This window comes from Zophobas morio, unplaced genomic scaffold (genome assembly GCF_036711695.1).
Source record: "Zophobas morio isolate AGI-343-1 ecotype UQ-CSIRO unplaced genomic scaffold, CSIRO_AGI_Zmor_V1 ptg000093l, whole genome shotgun sequence".
NCBI classification, from domain to species: domain Eukaryota; kingdom Metazoa; phylum Arthropoda; class Insecta; order Coleoptera; family Tenebrionidae; genus Zophobas; species Zophobas morio.
Genome location: NW_026972198.1, coordinates 147,658 through 162,521, shown reverse-complemented (window position 1 = coordinate 162,521; position 14,864 = coordinate 147,658). Strand labels below are relative to the sequence as shown.

General features: G+C 35.4%; 4 protein-coding genes and 1 long non-coding RNA gene across 15 annotated transcripts; 4 read left to right on the top strand and 1 right to left on the bottom strand.

Moving 5' to 3' along the window:
- The first annotated feature begins 235 nt into the window (after positions 1-235).
- Positions 236-3,157, top strand: LOC135144282 (MYG1 protein-like). Its single transcript, XM_064076265.1, has 10 exons — positions 236-277; positions 1,586-1,650; positions 1,704-1,807; positions 1,860-2,012; positions 2,090-2,236; positions 2,462-2,526; positions 2,580-2,650; positions 2,712-2,828; positions 2,877-2,954; positions 3,015-3,157. Exons 1-10 carry the CDS (start codon positions 237-239, stop codon positions 3,155-3,157), a joined length of 984 nt encoding a protein of 327 aa, XP_063932335.1. The 5' UTR covers position 236.
- A 1,184-nt stretch (positions 3,158-4,341) lies between these two features.
- On the top strand, positions 4,342-5,255 carry LOC135144314 (uncharacterized). The gene is made up of 3 exons (XM_064076334.1): positions 4,342-4,617; positions 4,710-4,822; positions 4,882-5,255. Exons 1-3 carry the CDS (start codon positions 4,355-4,357, stop codon positions 5,226-5,228), a joined length of 723 nt encoding a protein of 240 aa, XP_063932404.1. The 5' UTR covers positions 4,342-4,354; the 3' UTR covers positions 5,229-5,255.
- Positions 5,256-6,949: 1,694 nt separating this feature from the next.
- LOC135144323 (uncharacterized) lies at positions 6,950-7,424 on the top strand. 2 transcript variants are annotated; one of them, XR_010283085.1, is made up of 2 exons: positions 6,950-7,008; positions 7,110-7,424. It is a non-coding gene; the product is annotated as an uncharacterized LOC135144323 (long non-coding RNA). The 2 variants fall into 2 exon arrangements; XR_010283086.1 differs by having other exon boundaries at positions 6,962-7,008; positions 7,101-7,424.
- Positions 7,425-8,117: 693 nt separating this feature from the next.
- LOC135144310 (uncharacterized) lies at positions 8,118-10,826 on the top strand. 8 transcript variants are annotated; one of them, XR_010283081.1, is made up of 13 exons: positions 8,118-8,433; positions 8,487-8,517; positions 8,582-8,683; positions 8,807-8,855; positions 9,235-9,311; positions 9,364-9,492; positions 9,548-9,604; positions 9,717-9,826; positions 9,896-9,953; positions 10,019-10,121; positions 10,186-10,267; positions 10,323-10,655; positions 10,743-10,826. XR_010283081.1 is itself a non-coding variant. In XM_064076328.1 (13 exons), the coding sequence occupies exons 1-7, from the start codon at positions 8,282-8,284 to the stop codon at positions 9,807-9,809; spliced, it is 675 nt and encodes a 224-aa protein (XP_063932398.1). In that variant the 5' UTR covers positions 8,118-8,281; the 3' UTR covers positions 9,810-9,826; positions 9,896-9,953; positions 10,019-10,121; positions 10,186-10,267; positions 10,323-10,406; positions 10,545-10,655; positions 10,743-10,826. The 8 variants fall into 8 exon arrangements, 6 of the variants coding, with proteins under 6 accessions (XP_063932398.1, XP_063932396.1, XP_063932397.1 ...); XM_064076328.1 differs by having other exon boundaries at positions 8,487-8,604; positions 10,323-10,406; positions 10,545-10,655; XM_064076326.1 differs by having other exon boundaries at positions 8,487-8,604; positions 10,323-10,406; positions 10,538-10,655.
- A 49-nt stretch (positions 10,827-10,875) lies between these two features.
- On the bottom strand, positions 10,876-14,349 carry LOC135144309 (ribosome quality control complex subunit TCF25-like). Of its 3 annotated transcripts, XM_064076323.1 has the most exons (19): positions 14,163-14,349; positions 13,994-14,101; positions 13,714-13,941; positions 13,601-13,662; positions 13,510-13,526; positions 13,360-13,457; positions 13,204-13,302; positions 12,629-12,727; positions 12,478-12,571; positions 12,359-12,408; positions 12,134-12,298; positions 11,986-12,077; positions 11,877-11,924; positions 11,760-11,813; positions 11,568-11,708; positions 11,452-11,517; positions 11,268-11,402; positions 11,076-11,207; positions 10,876-10,945 (listed from the first exon to the last, which is right to left on the bottom strand). In XM_064076323.1, exons 1-19 carry the CDS (start codon positions 14,314-14,316, stop codon positions 10,931-10,933), a joined length of 1,857 nt encoding a protein of 618 aa, XP_063932393.1. In that variant the 5' UTR covers positions 14,317-14,349; the 3' UTR covers positions 10,876-10,930. The 3 variants fall into 3 exon arrangements, with proteins under 3 accessions (XP_063932393.1, XP_063932392.1, XP_063932394.1); XM_064076322.1 differs by lacking the exon at positions 10,876-10,945 and having other exon boundaries at positions 11,035-11,207; XM_064076324.1 differs by lacking the exon at positions 10,876-10,945 and having other exon boundaries at positions 11,035-11,207; positions 12,134-12,268.
- Positions 14,350-14,864: the final 515 nt, after the last annotated feature.

Below are 14,864 nucleotides of genomic sequence, written 5' to 3'. Positions count from 1 at the left end.
AGTTTTTTTGATTGTCGCCAACGATGGGGGTTGCAGATTCCCTATGAGCACGGTAAAGAGCAAAGCGTACATACTTCACCACCACTAGCGCCGACCTCCGCACATGGTTATTCCATAGTTTTCCTGAAAAAAGTAAATGGGCGTTATTATCTACAACTAACTTTAGTTGCGTACACCAATGGACTAGGTGGTTGCAATAGTCAAGCGCCTTTGCGCAATTTTGCAACTACTAAAGAATGAGGACTAAGGGATTGCAAGACTTGCATGGAGGACGCAGGTTTTTTTCTTTCTCTTTGTTTAGGGTCCTTACCCATTGTGTGCTGACTAGACCTTACCTGTGAGTAGTAGTACATAAAAATAGGTTAATAAACAATATTATTATAAATTTATAGTGTTAAAATTTTTTATTATACTTTATCAGTCAATTTTTATCTTGTGTTAATACTAACCTTAATAGCTAATTGGAGAGCTGTGTAACAGGAGGTGGTTGTACGTACTGTGTATTTGATTATTCACGTCATACACATCAAACACAATTTTAAGTCGAGAGGCGCGCTGTAGTTTGCGGGATACACTTACGACGAGACCTACAGCTAGAGTCTCTGTACAGTGTTTTTTAAGCCAATACACCTCAAATGGCTAAATAGGCGATTTTCTTTCGGTAAGTCAGCTCACTTACGAGCACTGAAGCCCCAAATAATAAAAAAAATGAAAGTAAAGAAAAATAAAATTTTTCATCTTCGGAGATTAGACAAGAATTTTACTAAATAGCCTAAATGTTATTTACGCTCAAAAATTAAAAGTTTTTGGGCTTGATCGAGCGCTAAGTAGAAGCTAACAGGTTAAATAACTAAAGTCATCATACTGAAATTAAAAGTTGTCGAGGTGCTTCCTACCAACATAACTCTCTTTTTTGGTCTTCGATGGTTGGGTATTTAAACCTCGCATAAAGTGGAATCGCAGGCTATTAAATTTATAGGAGCACGAGTATTACTTGTTAACCCTACAGTACTCTCTGGGGGCCTCACAGATTTGGAAATCATTTTGTTTTTAAATATTCAAATTAGATAGAAGTTATAGTTTAGTTGGCCTGTATCTAATATCTTAATAAAATACAAGAGTTTAAAAATTTACGGTACTTTTTATTTAATATAATAGTAAAAATTTGAAACTCAAGGGGCCCGGGAGACCTACTGTGAGTACTAATGTCTAAACAAGAGGTGCTACTCCCTTTGGGTTACCAGTCGAGCACCAGAAGGTGCTATAGAAAATTTAAATTAGAAGGGCTTTGGTGGCCAGTTTAGCTTGTACTCTTTTTGCTAAAAGATGGTCACGATCTGCACGCATAGTGGAAGGTTAGGTCCCAAATTGAGCTCTTATCACTTATATTAGAAGTTATTGATGATACTTATACCTTTGTAGAACTTTATTGTATAACTACTTGTATCATTTCAAATTTATTATATTCTGATAATAATAATAATAAACAGCTATATAGCTGTGAAGTTAACGTAACTAGCATTTATTTTATTCTTTATTAATTTATTAAAACCATGTAAATCTTTTTAAACCTACTCTTTCATAGATTTCATGCTGATGAAGCATTAGCTTGTTTTTTATTAAAGCAACTTCCTCGATTTAAGGATGCAAGTAACTTTATTAACAGTATTCTATTTAACATCATTATTTGTTGGTTTGGGCAGAAATTATTAGAACTAGGGATCCAGACGTTATTGAAAGTGCAGACATCGTTGTTGACGTAGGAGCTATATGTGATCCTGAAAGGAATCGCTATGACCACCACCAGGTACCTAACTTTTCTTAACTATAGTATTTAGTATTTTATTATCTAATTATAGCGCGATTTTCACGAGACGTTTACTAAAAAACACCAAACGAAACTAAGTAGCGCTGGGCTCGTGTACAAATACTTCGGCGAGGAGATCATCGAGCTATTTTGCAACGGTATATCAAAGGAAGACCTTAAAACTATCTACAACGTTCTTTACGAAGTTAATTGATTGTTTATGCACTAACATTTTTTTCAGCTCTGGCTATTATTTATAAAAAAATTAAAATTCTTTTAAAGCGATTTATTGAGGGTATTGATGGAAATGATAATGGAATAAAGCAATACGGTGATGCAATACCTCTTTATCAAAGCAATACTGATTTGCCCTCGAGGATCAACTTTCTTAATCCTGAATGGAACGAAGAGCAAGATGTTAACTTCGACGTTAGTCTTATTCTATATTATAAAGTTTCTGAAAAAATTTACAATTAGAAGGCAGGTTGTTGCGAGTTTATATAATAATAGAAAATTAAACTGTTTAAGTTTATATAGATGTCTAGTAGATTTCTATAGATAAAAAATAAAAGAAACCCCTCAAACTCTGTTACATAAATATTTCTGTTATAATTTTATTTTGAACTTTCAGTTTTAATAATTGTTGCCAGCTAGGAACTTTTCCAAAAAGCAATGGGCTTAGTTGGTCAAGAATTAATGTGCCATCTTAATTTTTTACTGTAATTTTATTTAAATTACTTTTATTACCGCTTTCAAATTACTTTTTCTACAGAAAAAGCTGGTTGCCCGCCCGTTCAATTGTTATTGATGCTTTAAACAATCGCTTTGCTGTAGACCAATCAGGTCCAACCTTTTTGCTGCACTTATTGGCAAATTTGAGTTTTTTTTTTTTGAAAAAAAAAAGGTTTAATAGTAGAGCTGACTCGAAATTGTCCCTGGAAAAGCCATCTTTTTAATTTGGAAAAGGAGTTGGGGCTTCAAGAAAAAGAACTTCCTCTATATGTTATCTACGAATGCGACGGTTCATTCCTCTAATCGTCTTTAATAGGAACACTTAGAATTTGGCTAGGTAGCTGGCGCGTTCAGGCTATCCCCCTTCATGAACAAAGTTTCACCTTACGGAAAGGTCTTCCGGAATCCTGGCGAGGTTTGTTTACTTGTCTAGTTTCGAATACGTTTGCTGTTAAGGTTTTAATATATACTTTAGGCCTAAGAGCAGAAGAGCTCTCGAAAGTTTCTGGAATTCCCAGTTGCATATTTTGCCACGCTACTGGATTTGTGGGAGGCAATAAAAATAAAGTGGGCGCTTTTGAAATGGCTAAGACCTCTTTGAAACTTCCAGAGACGTAATGTGAACTTTTTTCTCAAACAATAAACTTTTACTCTATTAAAAAGAATTATTAAACGGATTTAGTTATTTGTACACACACTTAATCTTTATACATAATATAAATTGCAATATATCCCCGTAGAAAGAAGTAAAAGCAACACTATAAAGCAAGCTCCAACAAGTTTTTGAATAACAGTTATTAAATAGCTTTTTTAGATTTCCATTAAGCAGCCTTACTCAAGTTTATAAACTGCTTATTCGTGGGTTTCTCGAGGCACCCCTACGAAACCCTACTAAGTAGTGGTGTTTTGAGGAAAACCTATGACCAGGCAAAAAAAAAACAATTATGCAGTTAAAAATAATATAACACAAAACTAATTCAACTCAGCGAGAAGATTAACTTTTATCACATGCCTGAACTAATTTCGGACATCGTTATAACATTAAGAGTCACATCATAGTTGAATTGTTAGTCACGAAAAATGTAAAGAGGGAACTTTCCGTACCAATAATCGATATATTTTTTTTAAGGAAATAGAATTAGGTCTCTATTAAAGGTTTGAGAATAGCACGCGATAACAATATAAATTTTTTAAAATACAGCTTAAGTCGAACTAAGTTTTTCCCTGTTAAAAAAGAACACCTACCCCTAAGGGAGCAGAAGATCATGCTTTTAAGTAACATATCCTAACACAAGAGAAGAAGGAATATCTCGATGCAGCAAGGAACAACACGAAGAAGAGCGTCGCATCGCTTATAGTCGAGAGCAACAGCTTTACTGAAATAGTCCAATATGGCGACTCTAATTATCTACAGTACTAAATACGGTTCTCGCAACCCCTAAAATGCCTATATACGACCGCTCGCTGCATCGTTGGTACCCTTAAAAAATTATATAAAAGTCTTATTTCGCTACTTTCTCACAGGTTGCCTGATAGCGGTCGGTAAGTTTGTTGCTGATGGCACTTGATGTTACATATTTTTATTAAGCTTTGGGTGCTTTTTTGCTAAAGAAGTTTCCTTTCACTGTCTTATTTTAATTATAGACTTAAGCTGTTTTATATTACCATACAATAGTACGTAATAAACTTGAGAAACTTTTGTTAAGTTATTTATAGCTGTGAAGCTTTGAATTATGTGAATTATCCTTATATTTAATAAGTCAACTGTAGTTTACTTATTTTAAATAATGAAGCGACTTCTTTAGAACTCTAACTATGCACTCCAAACGGGAAGAAAAACTTTATTTGACAAGTTTAAGTAATCTCTCGGAGAGATATAGGGATATGGCGAACTCTATGAAGGAGATTGTGGAGCTAGCCGAAGATGAGTTTACTGTGGAAGAAAGGAACTTGTTCTCCGTGGCCTATAAAAATTTAATAGGCCCTTTGCGTTCTGCTTTAAGAATTTTTGCAAATGTTAAGAAAAATGAAGAAAAAAATGGATCAGAGAGGGTAGCCTACATAACCGAGTATATGAAGTACGTCTTGTTTATATATTTTTTACTTTTTAATTCTTAGCTATTTTGTCATTCTTCTGTCAGAAGGAGTTAACTTCTTTTTAACTTTATAGCAAAATTGAGAAAGAAATTAAGGATATCGTAGACGAAGTTATTGAAGTTACGCAACACTTAATAACTAAGTGCGGTACCTCTGAAGGAAAAGTTTTCTTTTTAAAAATGCAAGGTTATTGTATGACATTTAACTGCTTCAGTGCGGCAGATTTCATATCTGACTACATAAAGGTGACTATTATCGGTATCTCGCGGAGTCTAAAAGCGGCCAAGAGAGACAAGAAGCCTCGGATAATTCCAAGCAGCAATACCAAGAGGCTCTTGAGATAGCCAAAAAGGACCTTGAGCCCATGAATTCCATTCTCTTGGGCCTGATCTTAAATTATTCTGTATATTATTACGAGATTGTGGAAAATAAAGAGATGGCTTGCCAGTTAGCTCAAAGCGCTCATGACGAAGCTTTAAACCAACCACAGCAGGAAGATAGTGGCACCAAAGACTCGGCCCTTATCCTCCAACTTATCAAAGACAATCTGAATCTTTGGCAATCCGATCAGAAGGAGGAAGAAGACGACTGAACCTTCCTAATTTGATATATCGTTAATAAAAGCAACTGATATCATTCGAACTTTTTTTTAATTATTTTTGAGGTACCTGTTATAGGCCTCTTACTTCTCAAACACTGCTTTAACGTTGACTATATAGTTATAATATTTTAAAATAAACTTCAAAGCGTTTTACGTCTTAATTGGTGCTACTATTCCAAAAAAGCTAGCAGGTTGGTGTGGATTATAGTTATTTGTTAAAATAATATGAGTAGCAGTTTTAACCTCAGGTGAAACATATAAGGCTTTATATACGGTAGAAAACTGACCTTTCGAAAGCTTCTTAAAGTCTATTCTTTTATTATAAAACTTAAAGAAAGGAGTGCAAAAGGTTGTTGTACACCTTAAAGGAACTTGGTAATTTTAAAAATTCTTTTTGTGTAATTTTTAAAACGAAATAGCACTGTAAAGATATGCGGTCTTTTGCCGAGTGAGTCTAAACGCTAAAGGGGAAAAAAGTCAACCTCTGAAAGTTTTCAAAAATGTTTTTTTTTTTTTTGCGGTATATTCATTGGTAAAGGCTGTTTCAGTGACTAATAAAAGTTGTAGGATACCCTAGTACGCACTTGTTCCCTTAAGTTAAGCTTGCAAATATAATGATTAGTGATATTTAATATTAGTGTGCGGGCAAGCCAAATGATAAGGTATTTGGTTTTCGCGCCACTAATTAACATAAGGTCTAAGGAGCCGACCTAATGAAAGTTAAGCTAAGTTTACATCAAAGAGAGAGCGGTTCTTTTCATTTAATTAGTAAAACTTGTTTAACGCTTTGAATGCTCGCAAAAAGATAATGGTATAGGTCTTCCGAAAAATAGCGTCACTACGCTGTTCAAGAAAAAAGTAAGGGTTATAATTTTATAAATTTAGACCGTTGCGTTTTTTGTAAGGTGGTGTTTAACAATTGTTAGAAGAGTAAAGTTACAAACAAGTATAATTTTACATAATTAAAAAATTCACAGTGACTAAAGTGTTTATTTAATTGCTTCGATTTGAGATAGGTTCTTTAAAATATTCTTCAATTTTCTTGGGTTTGCATTGACTTTCAAACCTTTGTTGAGTTAGAGCGCCTTCACTAGGTAAGGAGATTGGGAAAATAAGACCGATTTATCGAAGTTTTAATAAAGGCCGGCGTACGCTTTTAAGAGTATATACTAGACCCATTTCTATCAGTTAAAAGGACACATATTTGCTTGAATGAGATAATAATGTTTTAACATTATTATCATTTCCCATATTTTTCACAGTTAGGTGGTAGTGATCTCTGTTACGCAAGTTTAATAAATATTGTTGCAAGTGCTTTTTTAATTTTAATTTATAATAAAAAAAGATTATCCTTAGCGTTCCCTAACTATCATTTCAAACTTGCTCTGCATTTGGCTTGTAACTCAACATTACGTATTGTGGTGACAAACCACAAGATACAGAACATGATTGTTATAACAAGCATATATAAAACTACTTAGTTGTTTAAGGAATTTCACTGTTCGTTTTACCATTTTGTTCAACACATATATATTTATTTAAGCTCATAGCTGATGAGGGAGTTATATAAGGACAGTCGAACGGGTCTGTGAGAAAATTTTTTTAACATGTTTTTAATATGTGGGCAATGTTCATAGACAGTGCACATGTGGTTATGAAAGTTTCATACGCGCACCCATTATACTTTTTTCTTTCCCTTTGACCGTTCTGCGGTTGGGTTTGGTGCGCTTATGGAGGTCTGTAAAAGTCAAATTAAATTTAGTGCTTTCTGGTACATCGACTTTACTATGTTATTTACTTTATTATCTATAATATACTTTATATTATCTATTTTATACTACTTTACTGCCTATAATATACAAGTTTCTGTAGACTTGAAGCCTGTGAAATCAACGTGCAGCTTTTGGGTTGATAGAATCGTATACTGGCTAACTGCTTTCATACCCCGAAGCTCTATGGGTTTCGCCAAAAAAAAAAATTTATAACATGCGGGCTTCATAACGTCTAAGAGGAGAGATAGATGTTGGAAGCAATCTGAACTTTAAAAAATTTCTTTTTTAAAAACTTTTACTAAACAACTAATGGTTGAAAACGTACACCTACGCAACAAGCTTTCATTTATAAGCTCTTGAAAAATTCCTTCAAAAATAGGAAATAGCAATGATGACTTTCTTTACCGGATTAAAAGTATGATAACCCACTACCACTTCGCAAGAAAATTATTAAGTAAATCGTTATTATATCTCGCAAGAAAAAGGAGATACGGATCATAAATAACTTCCTCCTAGGCTATCCTACGTGTTTGATAGTAAGTTTGCCAACAGAAATTTTTTTTGGGTAGTTTTGTGTAGCCACTTAAACTTACTTACCTTTAAAGAAGAATACAAATAACGATTTTATAGAAAATAGTAGAAGGTATCACAATACAGAAGACTTGGTAATATACACTAAAATGGTACAAATCTTTACCTTTACAGAATGTTGGTAGTAAGTGGACAATTACTTGAAGTTCTGCAAAAATTCAAGCGAAGCTGAAGTTAAGTTTATTTTAAAATGACGGGTAAAAGTTTGACTAGAATTATTAGAAATATGTTGAGACATTTTTTAAAAAAAAGAAACTTTTAAAAGGTAAAACCGTTAAAATTATAAGCACATTAAAATCTTAAAACGATTGACTAGTTCTATATATATTTAAATATATACTTATAAACTTATGTTATATATATCTTGTGTAATGGATTACTATGCACAGTGTTGCGAATTAAATTAATAAATTTTTTAGCCCTCTATTTTTGGTCGTTTACGCCACTCTGTAAGTTTCTAGTTTAAACACTTGAAAAAAATTAATAAGTTTTCTATTAAGGCCAACAAGATAAAAATCTTGTTTAACTAAGATCTCTTTTTCTCTGGGAGGCCTCTTTCGACGTTTTAAAACCGTATCCATTTAGTAGTTACGAAAACGGAAAATTCGCTATAGAATTTGCGTCTAAAAGGTTCTGAGTGACAAAAAATTTCGTATATTATGGTGAAGCCCTCACTAGTTCATGAAAAGAAGTATTATTTATTTAATGTCGAAGGGGGAGGCCAGGTCACACCTGCTTCACTATTATTGTCGCCTCTGCGACTCCAACTGCTCTTCGGATTTAGTGTTGCGGCAGCATCTGTATGGAAAGAAACATAGAAAATCCTGTATCAGGTTTTTTGTCTTTGTGTACGATTCACGACTATTTTTTTAAAATTTGTCTTCAGCTGTAGTTCTTCTTTTGGGCAAATAGACCAAGTATTTTTAGGCTCAAATTTAGTATGCGATTCTTTGGGCTCATCTCTTCTTCCCTTTCCTGCAGAAGTCTTGGACTGTCGCCTTGATGTAAAAAGTTTACTTTGATTTAGCAAGAATTTGAAACCCCTTTTGTTTTTCCAACCGTCAGCGATCTTAGCCTACCAATGTTAACTATAAAAATTTTTAAATTATTTAAACTGTGATAAGAGCAACATTGAAAAAAATCTATAATCCCTTCCGTTATTTATGACTTTATTTCATAATATTGTACTTATTAACAAAAAACTAGGACATATTCTTGGAAACGTTTTATGAACGATGTTCCCCTTCCGAGAGGGGTATATACTTTTAAAGTTGTAGAAATCTTAACGTTGATTCAGCTTTGCCTTCTTTATAACTACCTATGACTCCTCATCCTTATTACAACTTACCATTTTCAAGGCGAAAATATGTTCTGTTAGCTTTCCCTTACCATAAACTTGTGCCTAACTTATTAATTCCAGAACTTAAAAACTTAGTGGTTATGTGTAAGCTTTTAGGCTAGTTGTTAAAAATATGGCGAAAGGTAAGGCTTTTTTCATCGATTACGTACTTGAGCTGGAGAGTACAGTTCTTCTAAGTTTCGTTGTTCTCTTAGAAACTTTTATTTCGCCGGTGTTTCTTGATTCAAATAACGTCAAGCTTTCTCTGCTTAATTGAGTCTACTTTTTTTTTAAGGTTTAAAAAGGATTGTTAATGTTGTAGATGAAATCCTCCTTATTCTCAAGCCAGGCCCAATCTCTTCTCACCTCAACGTATTCTTCTCTTATAATTTCCTTATCTCTTTTTTGTTTGATCAAGTCCTAGACGATTCTGGTAGGCTCCTTTCCCTCAAAGACCATGATTCGCTCCCGACCAACTTTTGACATTGTTTTGCTCTTTGGAGCCATCCCAAGCCCCGAAGAAGTAGGGGCACTTGCTTATCTTATCAAGAACGTTTGTTATCTTTTTCTTTAAAAATTTGCGCTTCACTATTATAAATTACTCGTAGGGCCAATTCTGTGTATCTTTGAGGCCTCCATTCGGTCTTGTAGCTTCAAAAAATAACGTACTTTTGATTACTACTCGTTAATACCTACCCTACTTATGCGTAGCCGAGCCTGTTTTTCTTTTTGGTTATTCTATGTTGCTCCTACTTTTCTATATTATTTTCCATCTAGATTTGGGTAAAAGTGCTGTTAACGTCCTCCCAAGCGCTGCAAAGAAAGAACGGCCTGCCACCTGCCCACTATGAAATGCTGAAAAGGGGTTAGATGCGGTTCGGCACGAAGTTACCGTTTCATAGCTTCCGTCTTAACTTATTAGCTACTTAGCTAGCTTTTGCGTGTACTTTTTGTAGGTTTGGTTTTCCGAGCACCAAGCAGATAAGATTAGCCAAGCCGTTACCATCATCAAAGGCGAGATCTTTGCAATACTGATTCAGGGAATAGCTTTTATAAAAGCGCATTACATAATTGTTAAGGTCTAGTTGACTGGCGAAGCCGAAGAAATGGGGTTGATCTTTTTCGTTCGCATAACGATATTGAGGTTGAACTTGCACTTACCTCCGCTCTGGAAGAGTTCGGGTAAGGAATCTTTCCCTAGCGGCAAACTTTTTGCCAGCGCTTAACGCCGTGTATCTTGATATAGAACTTATAACTGGCTAGCCCTCGCCCATTGGGTGTTTGCTCGTGCAGAATCTTCCATTTGCTTATGCAGAATTGTAAAGGAGGTACCTTTGGTGCAACCATTTGGGGCTTCACTAAGAATGCTCCGTTTCCTTGAAGGTTTTTGGACTGCTAGCTTCGGGAGTTCTCCTCGCTTCTCACATTAAAAACTTAAAAATTGGGGATGAATGCGAGCCTGGGAAGGTTATTATTGTTCCATCTTCCTGATTAACAGCTTTGCGTGGACCACTCATGGAAAGTATTAGTATTTTTAGACTAAAAATCAGCTTAACATACAACCTTTAACTTTTTAAATAAATTTTTTTGTTAATAAGTTTATAGGGGACCAGTTGACTTTTCAGCAACGCGATCTCATCACTATGTTCGCTCAGCATTTCCTCAGACTTTTGCTATACAGGCAGCTAAATCACCTTTTCTTATCTCCCGGACAAGGTAGACCTTTTATATTTTGTTACGAGGGCGACTTTCACCCCCGTAACCTCTGCTTATGCAGATTGCTATTACTTTTTATTTTCCAAGGTTTTGCCGAAAATTCTACTGGTCTAAAAGAGGAAATTCAGAAGCTTTCTGAAAAGCAGATAAGTTTTTCAGCGTTGTGGCCCCTTTTTTGAAGATTAGACAATCTTTTATTTAAACTTGACCTTTAAAAAAAGATAAGTAAAAATTTATTCGGGTAGGGAGACAAACATCATTTAGTTAGTATTCTTTTAGTCGTCCTCCAACTGCAGAGTAAGTAGGAGACATTAGTATATATGAGACTGTCTTTGATAATATGCAGCACTGTGGCCCTTGTGGTGTGACCAAACCCACAGCGCAACCTATAGAATACTCTCAATTGTATATGTAAAGTACAGTATAGGATGGCCAAAGTGAACGAAAAAACATCCAAAGAGAGGAAAGTGTAGACGGCCCGGGTGTACCCTCGTTGGAATTGTCGTACGGGTTCACACTATCAGCAGGGGTCAGTGGGTCAAAGGGCCGGAACTAGGTAGCCAACGGCTCATTTTGTGAATGCTAAACTACACCTCTAATATTGTAACTTACGGAATTATTTTGTAGAACGGATGGCGGGAGAAGGTCGAGTGCCTCTTTAGCTCCCGTCATAGCAACGTGTCGATAAACTGTTAGCGAGCCGTAGCTGCCATAAGCCTTTTCCAAAGTGCGCTTGTGCACCCTCACCTGTGGCGGGTTTGGGAGAGTCAAGCCGTTGAAGTCTAGATTCGCATACCATGGGGTCCCCCGAGTCGACCATTGTAGCTGCTATCAGAAGACTGTGTTCTAGCCAAGACATAACCTGACGGGAGAGTTTGGAAAAAAAAGAATTCTCACTCTGCTGTGCGTTACCTCTCCCGTACCCCAAAGAGAATGGGCTCTTATTACGTATAAACCTTCAAGGAGCCTGACAGAGTGCTGACTGGTTTCCTGAAGAGCGGGCCTTTTGAAGTAGGAATGGTCACTGCATGACCGCTTAAGACGAAAGCCACACTAAAGAACGCCATCGCTTTAGTTAGTGGTGAACTTGAAAATAAAACAAGCCTTTTCAAATAAGGGTAAAGCAACTCCAGGAAAAAGCAAGAGAGCTCGTTGCAACTGTGCGAAAACGACAACTAAAGATAGCAGTTCATGCAACTAAGAAAAAGGCAAGGGCAGCACCTGTTTGCTCGATGAAAGAGCATCAAGATCAGCTACTTCTTGGGATGCCTGTGGTACGCCAAGCGTAGTAAAGGGTATTAGGTAGGCGTAAGAAAAGTTCGCGGTTTACCATTTCTTCTTTTTCTAATAAAAATTCGGCTAAGGCCAACGAATAATTAAAGTTTGGCAGTAGATCAAGTGACTTTTTTTCTTTCCAAGTTTCTAGTTTTTGACAACCAATATAAATAGTACAAAGAAGTCTTATTGGACTTAAAAACCGTAAAAGAGTTTCAGAAAGTGATAAGATTTGGCTTTAATAGCATAAAAATCGAGCATTAGTAAGCATCCCATTGGGTCACCCTCATCCAGTGAGAGCAGTAGTTTACAAGTTTCCAAGGCCGTCTTATGGCAACCTAAAAGGCAATACCCCAAGGAGTAAAGAACTTGGTATAAATATAGACAAGAAAGCTTCAGTCGCACCGCTAAATACACGTACGCGATACCTTTGTGGTTTAAGCTGTCAATGCGACGAAATAACGCAATGTGCATGGCCCTAAAAATGCGTCACCGAAGTGTGTGACTGTTAAATACTCAAAGATACACGCGTGGTTATAACATTGACCTGTTTTCATAATATTTATACGGGAGGCGGCAAGTGGACGTTGCCAAATTGAAAGAAGCATGTAACGAGAGTTCTAGGGTGTAAAGAGCCCTATCTATAACAGATTCATCGAAAAGATAGGCACTTAGTAAAATATTGTGACAATAAAAACCATTGAGGGCAATAGCATCTTGTTCGTTACTCTGCGCGCGAGAAAATTCAGACAAATGTAGCAGAGTATCCACGTGATATGGCATTACCAATAGTATTTCTATAGATAGGCTAATAAGAAAAGGTGATAAAAACTCATAAGTTTCAACATCAGTTAAGCTCGGTAAGTCAGTTGTTTTAAGGTGCTGTCTTCTACTAAGTCTATAAAGAATTTACACCTCATATAACAAGGGTTACGAGCAAAGCGTTTTGCCACTCTGTTAATACCAAGCCTTCCGCTCAATGAATTGAAGGCGGAAGGATTACTAACCCCTTGAAATCCAAATACCAATATAAACGGCCCCTGACTCTCAACTATTATCCACGACTCAGACTGACCCAGACAAGAATAGGGAACATTGGTACTATGAAATGATACTGTATAAATAGTGATATTACTAGTAGTGTGTAAATATGTTCGCCAAGTTTACAAAGGTTCCCTATAATTACACTATTTATACAGTAGAATATCGTCTGAACGTGGATAGTAGCTATGGGTAAATAAAATTTGTAATATCTTAACTATATAATCAAAACCTTTAAAAATTTGAGGATCAAGAGTTACTACAGCCGAAAAAAACCGTCTTTGCATTTCGGCATATTCCCTTTTATGGCGAAAGCGAAACGTTATTAAGTCTACAATAAAAAGTCGAAGTGAATTACGTTTAGGGTATACTATGTAAATGAAAAGACCTTTTTCTCGATTAATAACCTCCATGAATAGCCCTGAGTTAGCAAATTTAGGCCATGAATTCTCTGGGAGTGTTAAACAGGTCCTCAATAACGAAGTTCTATAGTGAATTGAAATTTTAAGGCTACCTTAATAAAAATTATATAACCTACTTCGTGTTCCTAAACCTCTAAAGGAGAAACGAGAAACCTATCAATATGAAAAAGTAGAGGAGACCTTTAACCATAAATAAGTTACAAGTACCGCGCGTGAGCAGAACATCTCTTCAATTTCATTTTGACAGTTTAGCAATCTCTTGTTAATTTCTGGTAAGTTATATATAATATACATTCAAAGAATTAAGTAAAATATTATACGAAAAGCTGGAAAAACGGCATTGGGAGTAAAAGCTATAAGGCTCGGTTTCTTTTTGTTGACAACTTTATAGGGCGTTGGATCTTTGAAGGTACGATCCGACAACAATGTTAGGGCATTATCAATGCTTTTCATAGATAATTTTAGTCCCTGAGCCTTTTTCTTGAATTCTTTAGCTTCTACACGCTTTTGATTCAATAAATATTGTTGTTGTTGGTTATAAAATTTTCCTGTATGGCATGCATTAAGAGTTGAACAGAAGCCATCTAAAGGTAACATAACCTTTTTTTTTATTTAACTTTTTTTTCTTATCCTTTTTAAATTTATCGAGGCGTTGAGCAAGAAAAAAACCAAATTGTGATTCTGCTTTCGTTATATTAATTTGTGCCCCTAAAGTTTTCCCAAGTAGAAAATTAAAGTCTCAAAAATTTGGCTTAAAGTAAGTACTTACCCTCTCTTTTACTAGGTAGATTGGAGTAAGAGAGACGGTTAGTTAAAACATATTCTTCTATTGTGTCAACCTCAAATGTAATTAAGGCAATTCTTAATAAACGTTCTTGGACTATTTTGAAGGTGCCAGTAGTCTCATAACTATCAGAAAACATTAGAACTTATTTTAAAACCCCCTCTTAGGACGACTTAACGTTACTAATTAAAGCTAAGAGTAAACTGAAACGAGTGACGCAGATTGTAGTTTGTGTTCGAATAAGAACTAAGCTGACCTCAACCTATAGCACGCGCGGTCTGAAAAAAAAAATAGAAAAACTGGACAAGAGACTTTTGGGAAAATGAAGGGTTACCTAAAGTAATAGTGATATTCAACAACTTTTGGGTAATAATATTTTAATAAGGAAATAATGGTAGGTACAAATAAAACTAGTGGTAACAGCAGTTGAAATATTAGGTGATATAGCGATAATGGAAGAGTTAGCATTTCTAATATAAAAACTTTCAATGATAGAAATCGAAAAAAAGCTAAACGTGAAGAGTAGGGTTCAGAGGCGCTGGCACTGGTAAGTCTTATACTCAGTTTCTAGCCACAGTAAATGGATCGGTATATATGACCCGCGATTTTTCTTTGGCTTAATTTGGTATCTAATAAGTTCCTCCTTTTACCGTAGCTGAAGGAAACACTAGTAATCTTATAGTATAA

What these genes read in the sequence shown, in the direction of transcription:
- LOC135144310 (XM_064076328.1), top strand. Translation starts at nt 8,282, where the DNA reads ATGAAAAGAAGTATTATTTATTTAATGTCGAAGGGGGAGGCCAGGTCA. An exon ending in CAATCTCTTCTCACCTCAAC is followed by an intron (nt 9,312 to 9,363) that starts GTATTCTTCTCT and finishes ATCAAGTCCTAG; the next exon opens with ACGATTCTGGTAGGCTCCTT. An exon ending in TTGTAGCTTCAAAAAATAAC is followed by an intron (nt 9,605 to 9,716) that starts GTACTTTTGATT and finishes TTTTCCATCTAG; the next exon opens with ATTTGGGTAAAAGTGCTGTT.
- LOC135144314 (XM_064076334.1), top strand. Translation starts at nt 4,355, where the DNA reads ATGCACTCCAAACGGGAAGAAAAACTTTATTTGACAAGTTTAAGTAAT. An exon ending in TACATAACCGAGTATATGAA is followed by an intron (nt 4,618 to 4,709) that starts GTACGTCTTGTT and finishes TTAACTTTATAG; the next exon opens with CAAAATTGAGAAAGAAATTA. An exon ending in TTTCTTTTTAAAAATGCAAG is followed by an intron (nt 4,823 to 4,881) that starts GTTATTGTATGA and finishes GACTACATAAAG; the next exon opens with GTGACTATTATCGGTATCTC.
- LOC135144282 (XM_064076265.1), top strand. Translation starts at nt 237, where the DNA reads ATGAGGACTAAGGGATTGCAAGACTTGCATGGAGGACGCAG. An exon ending in GACTTGCATGGAGGACGCAG is followed by an intron (nt 278 to 1,585) that starts GTTTTTTTCTTT and finishes ACTCTTTCATAG; the next exon opens with ATTTCATGCTGATGAAGCAT. An exon ending in TCCTCGATTTAAGGATGCAA is followed by an intron (nt 1,651 to 1,703) that starts GTAACTTTATTA and finishes TGGTTTGGGCAG; the next exon opens with AAATTATTAGAACTAGGGAT.
- LOC135144309 (XM_064076322.1), bottom strand. Translation starts at nt 14,316, where the DNA reads ATGTTTTCTGATAGTTATGAGACTACTGGCACCTTCAAAATAGTCCAA. An exon ending in TCTACCTAGTAAAAGAGAGG is followed by an intron (nt 14,102 to 14,162) that starts GTAAGTACTTAC and finishes GGAAAACTTTAG; the next exon opens with GGGCACAAATTAATATAACG. An exon ending in GGTTATTAATCGAGAAAAAG is followed by an intron (nt 13,303 to 13,359) that starts GTCTTTTCATTT and finishes TTTTTATTGTAG; the next exon opens with ACTTAATAACGTTTCGCTTT.